Genomic DNA, 12585 nt, shown 5'->3' with positions numbered 1-12585 from the left:
GTTCACCAACGAGGCACAGGATGACTGGGCAGAATGGCTGTGCCTTGCTCAGTTCGCGATCAACAATCACCTGTCTGAGACTACTGGTGTGTCGCCGTTCTACGCCACCTTAGGATACAACCCTGAGTTCATAGAGCGAGTTGACCTGAACGCTGGAAAGGAGGGAGGACTGACCACTCTCCAGCGACTGGACGCGCGATCAGCAGAAACCTTTGTGCGTCGAATTTGCGAGCTTCACAAACACCTTCAAGAGAATATGCGAATGTCACAAGCTCTCCAAGCAGAGGCAGCAAACCGCCACCGAAGCATTCCTCCAGACTACAAGGTGGGTGATTGGGTGTATCTTAGCACCAAGAACATCCGCACGACTCGACCATCTAAGAAGCTGGACAGGAGATATGCCGGCCCTTACCAGATCACGGAAGTTATGCCGGCCAGACTCTCTTATCGACTGAAACTATCAGACGCTCTAGTAGGACTTGATAACTGCTTCCACACCTCACTACTACAACGAGCCGACCACCCCGATTTCCCACCACTTGAAGGGCAGCATCTGGCGCCGCCACCACCGATAACTATCGAACCTGACACCACCGAGGCTGATGCAGCAGCCGATGTAGTGGCAGCACCTACGCACATGTACGAGGTGGAAAAGATCCTTGACATGTACACCCGTAAGCGGGCAGGCAAGGTGAAGAAGGGGCACAAGCGCAAAGTAGATACATGGTACAAGGTGAAATGGGCTGGATATCAGAACGAAGAGGATGGTGAGACCTGGCAACCTGCAGAGGACATGCTTGAACACGCAGCCGCCGCTGTTGCAGACTTTCACCATAACCGGCCGGAGTTGTCTACGCCTGTAGGCTTCGCAGCTCCATCTGACTGGTCCCTACCAGCCACTGAGATACTCGGTCTCAACTCGATCAGGGTCATTCCGAAAGACACCGTCACGAATGAGTCGCCTCGAGCCTTGCCTCTAATAGAATCTGCTCCGCACATATTCGATACTCGAGTGGAGCCTACAGAGCCTGCAATGATACCCAACTTTGGTCATAAGGATCATACGCGAGTGCGAGCCGAAGACAGACTTAGATCTGGGGCAAGCCAGCTAACTAGGCAACATGTTTCTCGAAGGAAGCCGGTCGAGGATAGTCTTGATAGAGCGAATGCGATGTTATCGGATGACGACAGGGCACTAGAGGATGATTCGGCGTTCGCGCGATTATGGAGCTCGACAGGCAAGTGGCCTCACAAGGTGAATAACGCTCAGAGGACTGAGGCGTGTTTTGGGAGGGGGGGTACTGTCACGGGCAGCCCGCGACCCCTCACTGTAGCTGCGTCGGCCCGGCTGAACCGCGGACCTTCTGCATCGGGTTAGCGCGGCTTGGCTTTACTTTATAACTTCGCCGCGCCTCGCGCTCCTCTTTCGTAGCTTCGTAGAACAACAACTATCTCATTCGGACCCTATGGTACGCGCGCCCTTACAATGCCTAACTTATCTTATATCTACTTAACGCCTACGGCGGGCCTATAGGCGCTCCGCAAGGGGCGTAGTAAGCTACGCGGCGGGCTACTTACTAGCTAGTATTAATACCTACTAGTATTACTGTCTAGCTAGTAAGTACCTATACCTCCGGCGGCTAGAGGGACCCTAGACCCCCCTCTCTTTCCTCCTACGGAGTAGATATAGCGGCATTTTCACGTACTTTATACTAACTTATTATATTAGTAAATGCTTTGTATAAGGTTTAGGTAGCTTTTAACTTCCCTAGGCTCACTTCTTACCTTACTTTCAATAAAGGTATATATTCAATATAATATTGCTTTACCCTATTCCCGCGGGCGATATAGCCGAGTAGTATCTATAATAGTAGTACGTTATACGGTACATCCTCGGTGTACTATTATATTAAGCGTAGGGATAGAAGTTATCGCTTTACTACGCTCTAGGTTCAATTATAGCGGTGGGCTAGGGAATTATTTTCTATAACTACTATAAATCTAACTCGCTATCTTGTAAGTCTTAGCAAACCGTCGTATAGGACTGAATTAGACACGTAGGTCCTCGGCGCGTAGTTATTACTTAAAAGCCTATCAGTTCTTAATAGTATTAGCCTATCGAAGCTTTAAACTTATCTTAAAAGTCCATCATCTTGATAGCATTGGCCTATCTTATCTTCTCGTTATTATGTATAGCGGGTATCACCGGTCGTGGCCTCCGTAGGGACGGATTTGTTCCTCCTATTGTTGCCTAGGTGCGCCTGCGCCTCGTAGTGTTGTCTTCGGGCGGCTATAGGATGACTCGATTGAAGTTCATTATAGGTATAAACAGTCGGTAGGTTCGCTCACCGGCGAGAATGGGGTGTTTAGATATGCTGTAATAGTCTCACCTCCGTCGAGGGAAAGTTGTAAAGGCACCTTCGGGGTGCCTTACTTTCTACACCTTAGAAGGTCATGACCTTTTGGTAGGGCACCACCTTGTAAGATTAGTGACCGTGAAGTGAGGTGAGTAGGCGTAGAGGTCGCTAGTCCGAGCGTGCGATTGCCGTATCGTTATCTCTTTTTGTCGTATACGATAGGCACGGTTAGTAGAACAGAACTGAACGGTGTTTCTCGTGATCTGATTAGCTGTCGCTATCTACGCGCTATAGACGCTACTACTGTTGCGAACGGGCTCGTTTCTGCCGTTTGACGGTGGGCTAATGAGGGTGCGAGAAACACCTTAAGGTTGTAGTCGTCCGGTGCGGGCGCAATCTGTTTCCTACATCTGTTTCTTGTCGCAGCTCGGGCGCAATCTGTTTCCTGCATCTCTTTCCTATAGCAGCTCGGGCGCAATCTGTTTCCTACTCACACCGCTGTGCTTTAGATCCGTCTCTTTGTTTCCGGCTTAGCTATCGCAGTGCTTTGTTGCCCTTGTAATGTATCGGAGGTGCATTTCGGAGGTGTATTCGCGTTCGGCTTCAGGTTGCGCGTATGCGGACGCGGCTGTTGGGATGGTTCGTTTTGGGCAGGTCTCGAGGCGTTCTGAACACATCAGCGGTATGGAACACACGATGGGGCAATAGTATAGTGCGATAGCATAGTGCGATAGCATAGTACGATAGCAATGAGGTCCATACCTGGTGGTTGTTGATGAGGTGGAGGTGGCGCGCTACGGGAATGCCCATCCAATCAAATAATTGTAAGTTCTTTTTCGACCGACTAGCGATCCGGCAGCCATTTTGTAGCGAGGGCTCTTATTCAGCAACCTACTTCCACAAAGCACAGACCGCATACACCATGCGCACGACAGGTGGCAGAGTCTGATTGTTGTTCTCACTCCGGGGCGCTCAATGATCTGTCTGCTCACTAGGCGTCCCGACGCTTGGTGACCCTCGCAGACGATGAATGACCCTCGATATCGCTTAATGACCCTCGCTAACGCTCAGACAGGTACCCTCGTCCAAGCTACAATAACGCAGCTGCGGGCTATGGGAATCCGGGGATGAGGCCGCCATTTGCGGGATGTGCGCAGAACTATAATCACTCGCCCATCTAGCCAAGGATGATTGCTTGAGGAAGGAGTCATACGACTGAATGCATACCTTCATAAAGACCTCACCTGGCATATCGCTGAGTAATCGCTTGGGCAAAAGAATATGTTCGGAGACCTGTACTCCATTCCATATTACATATGACGATACAGTGACTCGAAAGCCCGCCCCTTGTGCGACGTTCACGAAAGACCACTTGAGTAGCAGGAGTCCCGTTCAGAATTCTCCAGCCCTCCATCTTTCCCACCTACCACTTTCCCGCTCCTCTCGTCAACTCAACCCACAAACGCAAACCTCATTAACTTCATCTCACTCTTCACCACCCTCAGCTCATTGCAACGATGCCTCGATGGTCTTCAACCAACGAATGGTACATCGGTGGCCAGCCACGCAAGTCTTCGCAGGTGTGTCGCAGGGGCCCCAGCTATGTCCCTTTCCAAAGTGTGTTTGGCTACGGCACACTGCCCACCAACCGCTGGCCAAATGGGGGAGATCACCGCGGCTACGGACCTGACCCTTGGAATGGTCGTCGACCAATCTATGGCGGGCACAATCAGCACTTTGATTATACCTGGGGCCAGGGATGGTCCTTTGTACCAAGGCCACATTTCTATAACCTCCCTGATGGCTGGTGATGAAGCTTGATAACTAATCTGGCCTAATTTGCACGTAGCTCAGCTGGAGGCTTGGCGTTCAGGTGCCATTTTATGCTGTTCATAGCCGTGTATGAACACTGTTAGTCCTCACTGTATGGCCACCAGAGTCACTGGTTATTGCAAACGCAAGCAGATCGTCATGAATGTTCGTGGTTCGACTGATCTTCTTCGTCAAGTCACGAGGGTCCTTACACCTGAGCCACAGTCAAGTTCGCTGGCAGGCGTGCATGTCATTATTTGGCCATGTATCGATGTTGGTGGCGAGGACAATCAGGTCTTCCATTCGGTGACATTCACCTCGGCGGCGAAGTGGGTTGACAATCGCAGCATAATGAAGCTTGTCATATTCAGGGCGTGGCGTAGCGTGACGTTCAGTCGACAAACAGTCTTCACGGTCGATGAACAGACGCTATATCTCGCGACTGTTCGATCAATGCCTTCTTACTCCTTCACCACCTCGCCAACATCCAACATCTCCGCTCACAACACAACCAACCGCATACCTCCTTTCGCATCAATGTCGAATCTGTCAAATCAGTGGATCCTCAACGGCTACCCCGTCGCAGACAACAGCGTGGTGCGACAGGACCCGAACTATGTCCCTTTCCAAAGCTGCTTCGGCGGCCCCAACGCTCCTCTTAACTCCTACCCCTTCCAGTCAAGCGGTCAAGGAGGCTACAGTGCCGACCCATGGAATGGTGCACGGCCAGCAAACTCGATCCCCTGGCAACGGTACGATTACGCTCCGGGCCAGGGCTTTTATCACGCGGCTTACCAACCAGGCCCGCCCAGTTACCGCTGAGGGTGTGTGGTTTTTCCAACGCAGGATGTCAAGGCGTTATGGTGAATGAGCGTCCATTTGTTTTCTAGCTAGCATGTCGTAGGTAGGTAGCAGACATAGTACTCAATGCTGATGCTCAACTGTGGCGAACGTGTGTAGTTGGTGGCTTTTGTATGCAAAAGTCTTTCTCCATTGTGAATACTAGCACTGCAATCTTCACGTTTGCTACAATCCAGCATATATCCGGCTTTTCCCAAACCTTGAGCCCTACTTCCACCACCACGAATTCACTCATCCCTTATCCTTCAAACTCCCCCAGCCACGACTCTGACCAACACACTCCAGCCTTGCTCGATCTTCGTTGAACACGCCACGACTCCAGCACAACGATGTCCGGAAACGGAGTGACCGGAAATGATTGGTTCATCGGGGGCGTGCTGATCCCGAACAACCAAGTCGTCCGCAGAGACCCCGGCTACGTTCCAGGCCATACCTTAATAGGCGGCGCCAATGCTCCCTTCAATACCTACCCCTACTGGCCTGGATGGCACGCTGCGGGTTTCACCATGTCAGGTAATGCGTTCGCTTATCCGCGGTCTTACCCAGGGCAGTTTCGAAGCCGGTGAAGTTCAATGATGGCTTCAACAGCTCGATAGCATCGAGGCGCTGCGGATAGCCACGCATTCGTTCTTCCAGTGATCAGGCGTTGTAGGTAGCCAGGTACTTGTTCAAAACTCAATCTCCTTCGTGGCGAGTAGCATTGCAATCTTCACATCTGGAGTTAGCCAGTATATCTTGTTCTCCCTCCCACCCTCTGCTTCTTTCCCCCACCACCACCCTACTACCACGCTCCTCCGATCTTCAATCTCCGACGACCACGACAGCTCCGCCACTGTTCCTTCGCCTTGTTTCTACAGATCGCCCTCTATCCCTCGAACCACACCACGACCACATCACAACCATGTCCGGAATCGCAAACCAGTGGTATGTCGGAGGCATGCCGGTCCCACACAACCAAGTCGTACGCAGAGACGACAGCTATACCCCATTCCAGACTTGCTTCGGTGGTTCATATCCTGGCTCCAATCAGTATCCCTACCAGTCCTTCACAGGACAGGGAGGCTATGGCGCCAGCGACCAAATTCTATACGCTAACAACCAGCTCACGTTCACTCCAGGGCAGGGCTTTGAGCCTGCAGGCCATTACCCAAGGTGAGGGTGATTGCATTATGACTTGAGCGATGCTGAGGCATTGAGATGTCGTGGGTATGATGTCTTCTTTCCTCCAGTGTTCAGGCGTTTCAGGTATCGATTGCTGTACGCCATATTGAGTTCCCACCATGATTGGTGTCTCAGTCCATTTTCAAATCATCACCTTTCATCAATTAGTGTTTTTCACTGACCCTTGCCAGCTTCTTCCACTGACTCGTATGTGGTGAATGTTGACCACAAAGGGAAGCTGAAATATGACGCATGCGTTTCGAAAGGGCGGGCACAGTATTCGTGCTCGCAAGTGTTGACATTGCCAGGTCATGAAGTCCGTCGAATGGGAATCTTCTGCGTCACCTTGCTGTTTCTACAATGTGGTATGTAGCAAGTGGCACCGGCATGCCTTCACAACTGCTGCAGGATCAGCGCAAATATGTCTCGCGTTCCCGTTCAACGTCGCCTACCACATTGACCAACACAACGCTCTTGAACACGTCCACCCACGATCGCACTCAAATCCTCAAACTCTTCACAATGCCCCGTTGGGGAGACGAAAATGAATCGTGGTTAGGCGGACACCGCGTGAATCCCTCCCTAGTAGTGCGAAGAGATCCCAACTACGTTCCGTGGCAGAGCGTACTTGGCAACCCACAGCCTTTCGTGGGAGGCCGCCCCAGATTTCCCATCCAGCAGAGGCATGGCCGAGGGTATGGCGCTGATCCTTGGGGTGGCCTTCGACCTCAGTATGCTCGGGCTTATCAGCCTTATACTTACGACTGGAACACGCGGCAGTGGTCGCACAGTGCTCAGTATCCTTCCTGGTATGGATACCGATGGGTGAAGAGGGCGCAATCCTGATCAGACAAATGCCGCTCGAGGGCACAACCTCACAGATCGCTTCCATGGCTATCGATTTCCATTTGCTGAGCGGTACCAGCACTACGTCTACGACTGGGACCGACAGCGGTGGTCAATGGGTGCGCATTCGTGGCCAGCTTGGTATGGGCCTCGTTGAGTGCCGATCAAGAATGATGTCGTACTGAACCGTGTGATGCTGCGGCATTGGGGCATTTTGTGGGATCGGTCTGTTGATTGATGAGGCGTTATGTGGACGTTGCTGTTTGCTTTGGTATGTAGCTGTGACGGTACGTTAGGCGACTGTCGCGCTGACGACATCCGCAGGAAGCATCCTCTGAGCTGGAGTCGGCAGCCGATGGCATGATGTCGATAACGCAGTGATGTATATATAGGGTAGAGAGGAAATGCCTGATATGGTCATCGCTGGTGAGGATGAGTCGCCTGAATACGCTTGAAGCTTGAGAGTCCGGGTCATGTTCGTCGTGGCATTGTTGTCGATGAGAACCGTGTGAATGAAGTAAGAAGAGAAAGAGCAGGCGGTCTTGCAAGGTGAATGGTCTTCGAATGCTGGTTCTTGGCGGGCTTTGAATGGCATAGCGGCGTTAAGCACGGGTTTAGCCGCATGTTAGTCCAGACTAAGGCATTTGACTTGGTCGTCTCTCCGCAAGTTGGGAACTTGGGGCTGCATCACTGGAATCCCGAGTAAACAACTGGAACCCATCACCACCGCCACGACTCGTATCACGTGGCCAGCTGTGTCGTCTGTCTCTGGTAGCAGGTGGTGTGTCGGAGAGGAGGAACATGTCGAACTCGCAGACGCCCGAGCGTGGAACGGAGCGTCGAAATCTACGGTCGACGCGCAGCACAGCAAGCGCAACAGCAGCAGCGAACCCTCGGAGGCGGCAACGAGACAGTGCGGATGGCACCCAGAAGCCTCCCGCGCCCAAACGTCGCAGACACAACAAACCCAACATCGACGAGGAGACCTTCGAGCCACCATCGCAGAAGGATGCACGCGACTCCACAGAGCACCTGCCCCTTCTCGAATCCTTCGCATCGCAGGCTACCACCGTGGAGGACGACACCATGACGAACCTGGTGAATGGCAACATACACCTGTCCGCGGAGGGCAGCGTCAGAGGAGGCAGCATGACGCGCGCGACACCCAGCGAACACACTACGATGACGATACGCGGACGACCGAAGCGAGTGATGCGCGGCGACAACGCAACGGTACTGGCGCAGACGAGTGGCTACAGTGTCAAACTGCTGCCAAGCACGCCGAGAGAGCTGCGCAAGGAAGGCGTCGAGTATCGCGGCAGTCTGGGAACCGACAACACCGCCCTGGCTGTGACACGCGAGCGCGCAATCATCTGGGATTACACCGCACATTCCGCAGCCAGCAACCCGCGCACATTTGACATGCCCTTTTCTTGCCGCGCAGGTGATGCACTACCCTATGGAGCGCTGGTGTCTCATGGACTCGGCTCGACCACAGATCTTGGTCTGCTCCTGCTATCTGCCACGACTGGCAAGGCCGTTTTCTACGAATCAATACATCGCGCAACATCTCTCGGCTTGTTCCAGGATCGTAAGACGGGCGTGGAAGGCTCGATCGGTAGTCTGTTCTCTAGCGAGACCGTGGTCGACCTGGTTTCTGCCGACCATGCTGGTTTCGTGGTCGTGCTGAGCTCTGGACGAATAACACAAGTCACATTGCACGATGCGCAGGGGAAAGCGCGTATATTCAGCCAATTCCTCAAGGCCACCGAAAGCACGTCTGGCAGTTTCTTTGGCAGCTTCTCCAACCTCTGGAGTGCTGGCTTCAGGAAGGACTTGGCGGCAGTGCACACGAGACAACTCAACTCACGTGGGCAGGTGCAGGCTGTCGCGCTCACTGAGCAAGTGGAGATATTAGTCTGGGACATGGACTGGGCTGGACGATCCGACTTCAGATCGAGCATAACGTGTAAAGAGGCGCTTGTTGGGGATATCAGGGACTTGCTCATACCGGAGTTGGCTGGCAAGGCGGAGACGATCATGGCGCTCGACTTTGCCATCTTGGACAAGCCCACTTCTGTGGTTGGCAACGAGGTCGCGACGGCCGGTACAGAAGTGCCGCTGGGTCTCCTAATCCTACTTCGAGCTGGTACACTGGACGACCACATCTACCTGGTGGCTGACGTCGTCCTGACTGGCGATATCTTCGAGGTCAGCCGACTGGTACAGTTGAAGAGCTATAGACATCGAGGTGATGCTCGGTATCAGACAAAGCCGAAGCTCACTGTACCGAAGCCTGGACATACTGCATTCGTGTCGTTCGAAGATGCGACGGTTCTATTCGGCCTGCGCGATGCAGTCGTGGACGGGCCAGAAGCACAACTCCACATGTCATATATGGAGCCCGATCAGTATGAAGAGGCAATCGTGCTGCGTACCGGCAAGGATATTGCCATCGAGAGTGCCTGGGATGAAGGCTCGAGAGGGAGTCATGCCTCCTGCCTGTCTTTCGTGAAGGGTGCTGGACTTGTTAGGATCACCGGCGCCGATGTCTATGCGCTCGACATGGGTTGGAAGCTTTCCGCAATGACACACATCGAACAGGCTGTCTTCTTCGGTGCCATGCAACAGGACAACATAATCGACTTCTCGCGACGATCAGACATACAGTACAGCCTGGAGGAGGTCGAAGAAGCAGCCTTGGCAATCAGCAACCAGATCGTCCGTGCTGAGACCAAGTACACCAATGTCATATCCACAGCACCTACATCCATGGAGCAACACCTCGCAGCCAAAGCACAGGCGCTAAAAGCGCTTGCGGCCCATGTCAGACGAAACTATGCAGCGCTTTCCAGAAGCACGATGTGGCGACTGCTGTGGAACGCCGAGCGAGTAGCCGCTGCTCAGCAGCTCTGGGTCGCTTTCGAAGAACACGTGACTATGATGAGCGAGAAGGGCAAGCGAAAAGCGACACTTCTGGACGAGATCTGCGATTGGTTCAACAATGAGAGCCATCCCGAAGAGCCATTCACGAAGCGCAAGGAGCTGAAAGATGAGGAGCCGGTGCGCAAATTCTTCATCGGTGGGCTGCATAGACTGGAAAAATTGTTGCAATACACCAAGGTTTTCCTCGACGAACTGCGGAAGAACGACGATTGGGCACAAGAGCGGGTCTTGAGGGTTGTCATTCAGACGAATGATGTTTTCCTGCGAGGATTGCGAGCGGCATTTATCTTCCGGAGTGAGAATGCGGCAGAATACGGCATCTTGCCAGAGCTGATTGACGACGGCGTTGTCACCGATATCGTCGAGTATACCGATGTGCCTGAGTTCTGGACATCTACGGAGCGCCTCGTTAGCATTACTGGGCAGGTCACTACTCTATCGCGCAGCTTCGCAAGTGGGGCGTACGAGAACTATGAACAGACGACAGCAACCATCGAACAATTGGCGCGGGAGATCGCCGATGCGAATCCAAATCTAATCGAGTTGTTGTGCTTGCAGTTCAAGGAGCGCATCAACTGGCGGTCATCGAGACCATCGCAGAAGGACCAGGTTCGCGCACAACAGCTGCTCTCCGAGTTCGAGAGTTTACGACACGAACATTTCCGGTCGCTCGCCAACGTCGGTCACGCAGAAGATGGCATGCGTTTGGCGGAGAAGTACAGAGACATGCACACATTGACCGATATTGTTGTGGGCGAAGACCAGTACAATGAAGAACAGTTGCAGGAGGCCCCGGAGCAGAGTGTTAAAGCCATCATCTACAAGACTCGCGAAGACCTTAACGAGAAGGTGAAGAAGTTCTTCGACCGATATGGATCCGCTTGGGCAGATGCATTCTTTGATAAGCTCTTTTCCGGCAGCTCTGTGGGCAAGAAGTTAGAGCAAGCACAAGCGAGATGGCAGAAGTCACTTGCCACATACTTGCAATCTCACCCTAGCCGAGCCAAGATCTGCTGGATCAACGATGTCACGCAAGAGAGCGACTTCTCCCATGCAAGCTCGGCCCTTGCACAAGCCGCCGAGGCACAGGAGGGTAGATTGTGGGCTAAGAAAGTCGAGCTTTCCATGTCAAAGCTTGCCTTGCTTGCCGCGAAAGAGGCTGGCGAGTCGACAAATGAGCTCTCGAATGGCACGAGCACTGCCAAGGATGACCCACGCAATGAGCTCGCGGTCGTGGAAGTGCAGGAGCGGCTGTATGCGCATCTTTATCCTGAGATCGTGGCGTCTCTGGACCGCGACGCTGAGGTTGAGATCTGCATGCAGAAGTTTGGCAATCACGTCAAGGACTGGCCGGCGCTTAGACAACTACTGGAGAACGGCCTCCATGCGACTCTCAATCACATTGCTCTGTCTATTGAGCAGTTGATTGACGTGCTTACGCTGATGGACATTGTGACCAGCGAGACCGAAGGCAACATGCAAGGTACAGAGTTCATGCTTGCTCTTATCGCACTCGACGCTGCCGCCCCTAGCATGTCTTCTGCCAGACTCGAGACGCTTCTACAGCTAATCTGGAAGCGTTGCTACATCTACGACGACTGGGCGAAACTCAAGCTCTCCGGCAAGACGAAGCAGTCCGACTCGGAGCGCGGCAAGGAGCTTCGCGCTACGGCACCATGGCAGACTCTGTTCCACATGTTGGACACAAAGTTCTTCGACTCCACACGTCATGTTGATGTGCGCAAGCCGAGTGAATGTCTCGGATCTGCGTGTCGAAGAGAAGACATCAGCTACCGCTTCGACAACGAGGAGTTGCTAGACCCCATCTTGCATGACCTGAAGATTCAAGACGAGCTCTTGCAGTCTTATGTTTCCGACAGGCACCTGGATGAGCTCATGATGCAGTGCGATCGTGATGCTAAGATTGCGCTTCATGCACAGGAAGAAGGCATGGTTGTGCGATCCCAGCACGAGCGTGATTTTCCACTTCAGGGCGAAGATGCTGATCTTAATGGAGCTGGGACGAATGGCCATGCCAAGGGCGCCAACGGCAACCAGCCTGAATATGCTGAAGGCTTTGCACAGGATGCCACAGAAGTTGATGGCGATGTGGAGATGGAGTAGGACCCTGACTCTGACTACGTTGTCATCATGCCATCCTCAGATATGGGTTGGTCGATCGACGACCTTTCGGCCGACGACGAAGAAGCCGTCGAAGGTGGCGACACTGGCTCTATGGATACGGTGGTACACGACAGTCCCCAAGAGGAGCAGCAAGAAGAACTGAACAAAGTTGATGACGCTGCCGACAGGCGAGCCGACAGTCTCGAGCCATACGAGTCTGCAACAGTTGCTCAACCAGACCGGATGAGCACACCCCCTATGCTCGAGCCCCATGTCAGTCCATAGAAAGGGCGGCTCCGTGGCGCTGAGAGATGATGTACGAGTGAGCGAGTGAGCGTTTTTGGAACACCGACGGCGCACAGAGGAATCGGGAAAAGAATCGGGTAGAGGACTGTGTCATGGCTACGACTATTATCCAGAGCACCAGGACTTGGTGTATGAAACAGAAGACGAGATCGTTTTAGATAATTCAGTCTGT

The 12585-nt window shown here is 53.1% G+C and overlaps 6 protein-coding genes across 6 annotated transcripts; 5 read left to right on the top strand and 1 right to left on the bottom strand.

Moving 5' to 3' along the window:
* Nucleotides 1-1651: 1651 nt before the first annotated feature.
* CLAFUR5_20361 (uncharacterized protein) lies at nt 1652-1891 on the bottom strand (the record flags this gene model as incomplete). The annotated part of the gene is made up of 2 exons (XM_059463197.1): nt 1652-1712; nt 1830-1891. 2 exons carry the CDS (start codon nt 1889-1891, stop codon nt 1652-1654), a joined length of 123 nt encoding a protein of 40 aa, XP_059319174.1.
* A 2437-nt stretch (nt 1892-4328) lies between these two features.
* On the top strand, nt 4329-4991 carry CLAFUR5_13709 (uncharacterized protein; the record flags this gene model as incomplete). The annotated part of the gene is made up of 1 exon (XM_047912857.1): nt 4329-4991. The coding sequence occupies one exon, from the start codon at nt 4329-4331 to the stop codon at nt 4989-4991; it is 663 nt and encodes a 220-aa protein (XP_047769193.1).
* A 368-nt stretch (nt 4992-5359) lies between these two features.
* Nucleotides 5360-5596, top strand: CLAFUR5_13708 (uncharacterized protein; the record flags this gene model as incomplete). The annotated part of the gene is made up of 1 exon (XM_047912856.1): nt 5360-5596. The coding sequence occupies one exon, from the start codon at nt 5360-5362 to the stop codon at nt 5594-5596; it is 237 nt and encodes a 78-aa protein (XP_047769194.1).
* Nucleotides 5597-5931: 335 nt separating this feature from the next.
* Nucleotides 5932-6186, top strand: CLAFUR5_13707 (uncharacterized protein; the record flags this gene model as incomplete). Its single annotated transcript, XM_047912855.1, has 1 exon — nt 5932-6186. The coding sequence occupies one exon, from the start codon at nt 5932-5934 to the stop codon at nt 6184-6186; it is 255 nt and encodes an 84-aa protein (XP_047769199.1).
* Nucleotides 6187-7838: 1652 nt separating this feature from the next.
* On the top strand, nt 7839-12107 carry CLAFUR5_13706 (Nucleoporin; the record flags this gene model as incomplete). The annotated part of the gene is made up of 1 exon (XM_047912854.1): nt 7839-12107. One exon carries the CDS (start codon nt 7839-7841, stop codon nt 12105-12107), a length of 4269 nt encoding a protein of 1422 aa, XP_047768697.1.
* A 27-nt stretch (nt 12108-12134) lies between these two features.
* Nucleotides 12135-12392, top strand: CLAFUR5_13705 (uncharacterized protein; the record flags this gene model as incomplete). The annotated part of the gene is made up of 1 exon (XM_047912853.1): nt 12135-12392. One exon carries the CDS (start codon nt 12135-12137, stop codon nt 12390-12392), a length of 258 nt encoding a protein of 85 aa, XP_047769197.1.
* Nucleotides 12393-12585: the final 193 nt, after the last annotated feature.

The sequence above is a fragment of the Fulvia fulva genome, chromosome 12 (genome assembly GCF_020509005.1).
Source record: "Fulvia fulva chromosome 12, complete sequence".
Classification (NCBI taxonomy): domain Eukaryota; kingdom Fungi; phylum Ascomycota; class Dothideomycetes; order Mycosphaerellales; family Mycosphaerellaceae; genus Fulvia; species Fulvia fulva.
The sequence above is the reverse complement of the archived record's forward strand: the minus strand, read 5'-3'. Positions and strand labels throughout refer to the sequence as shown.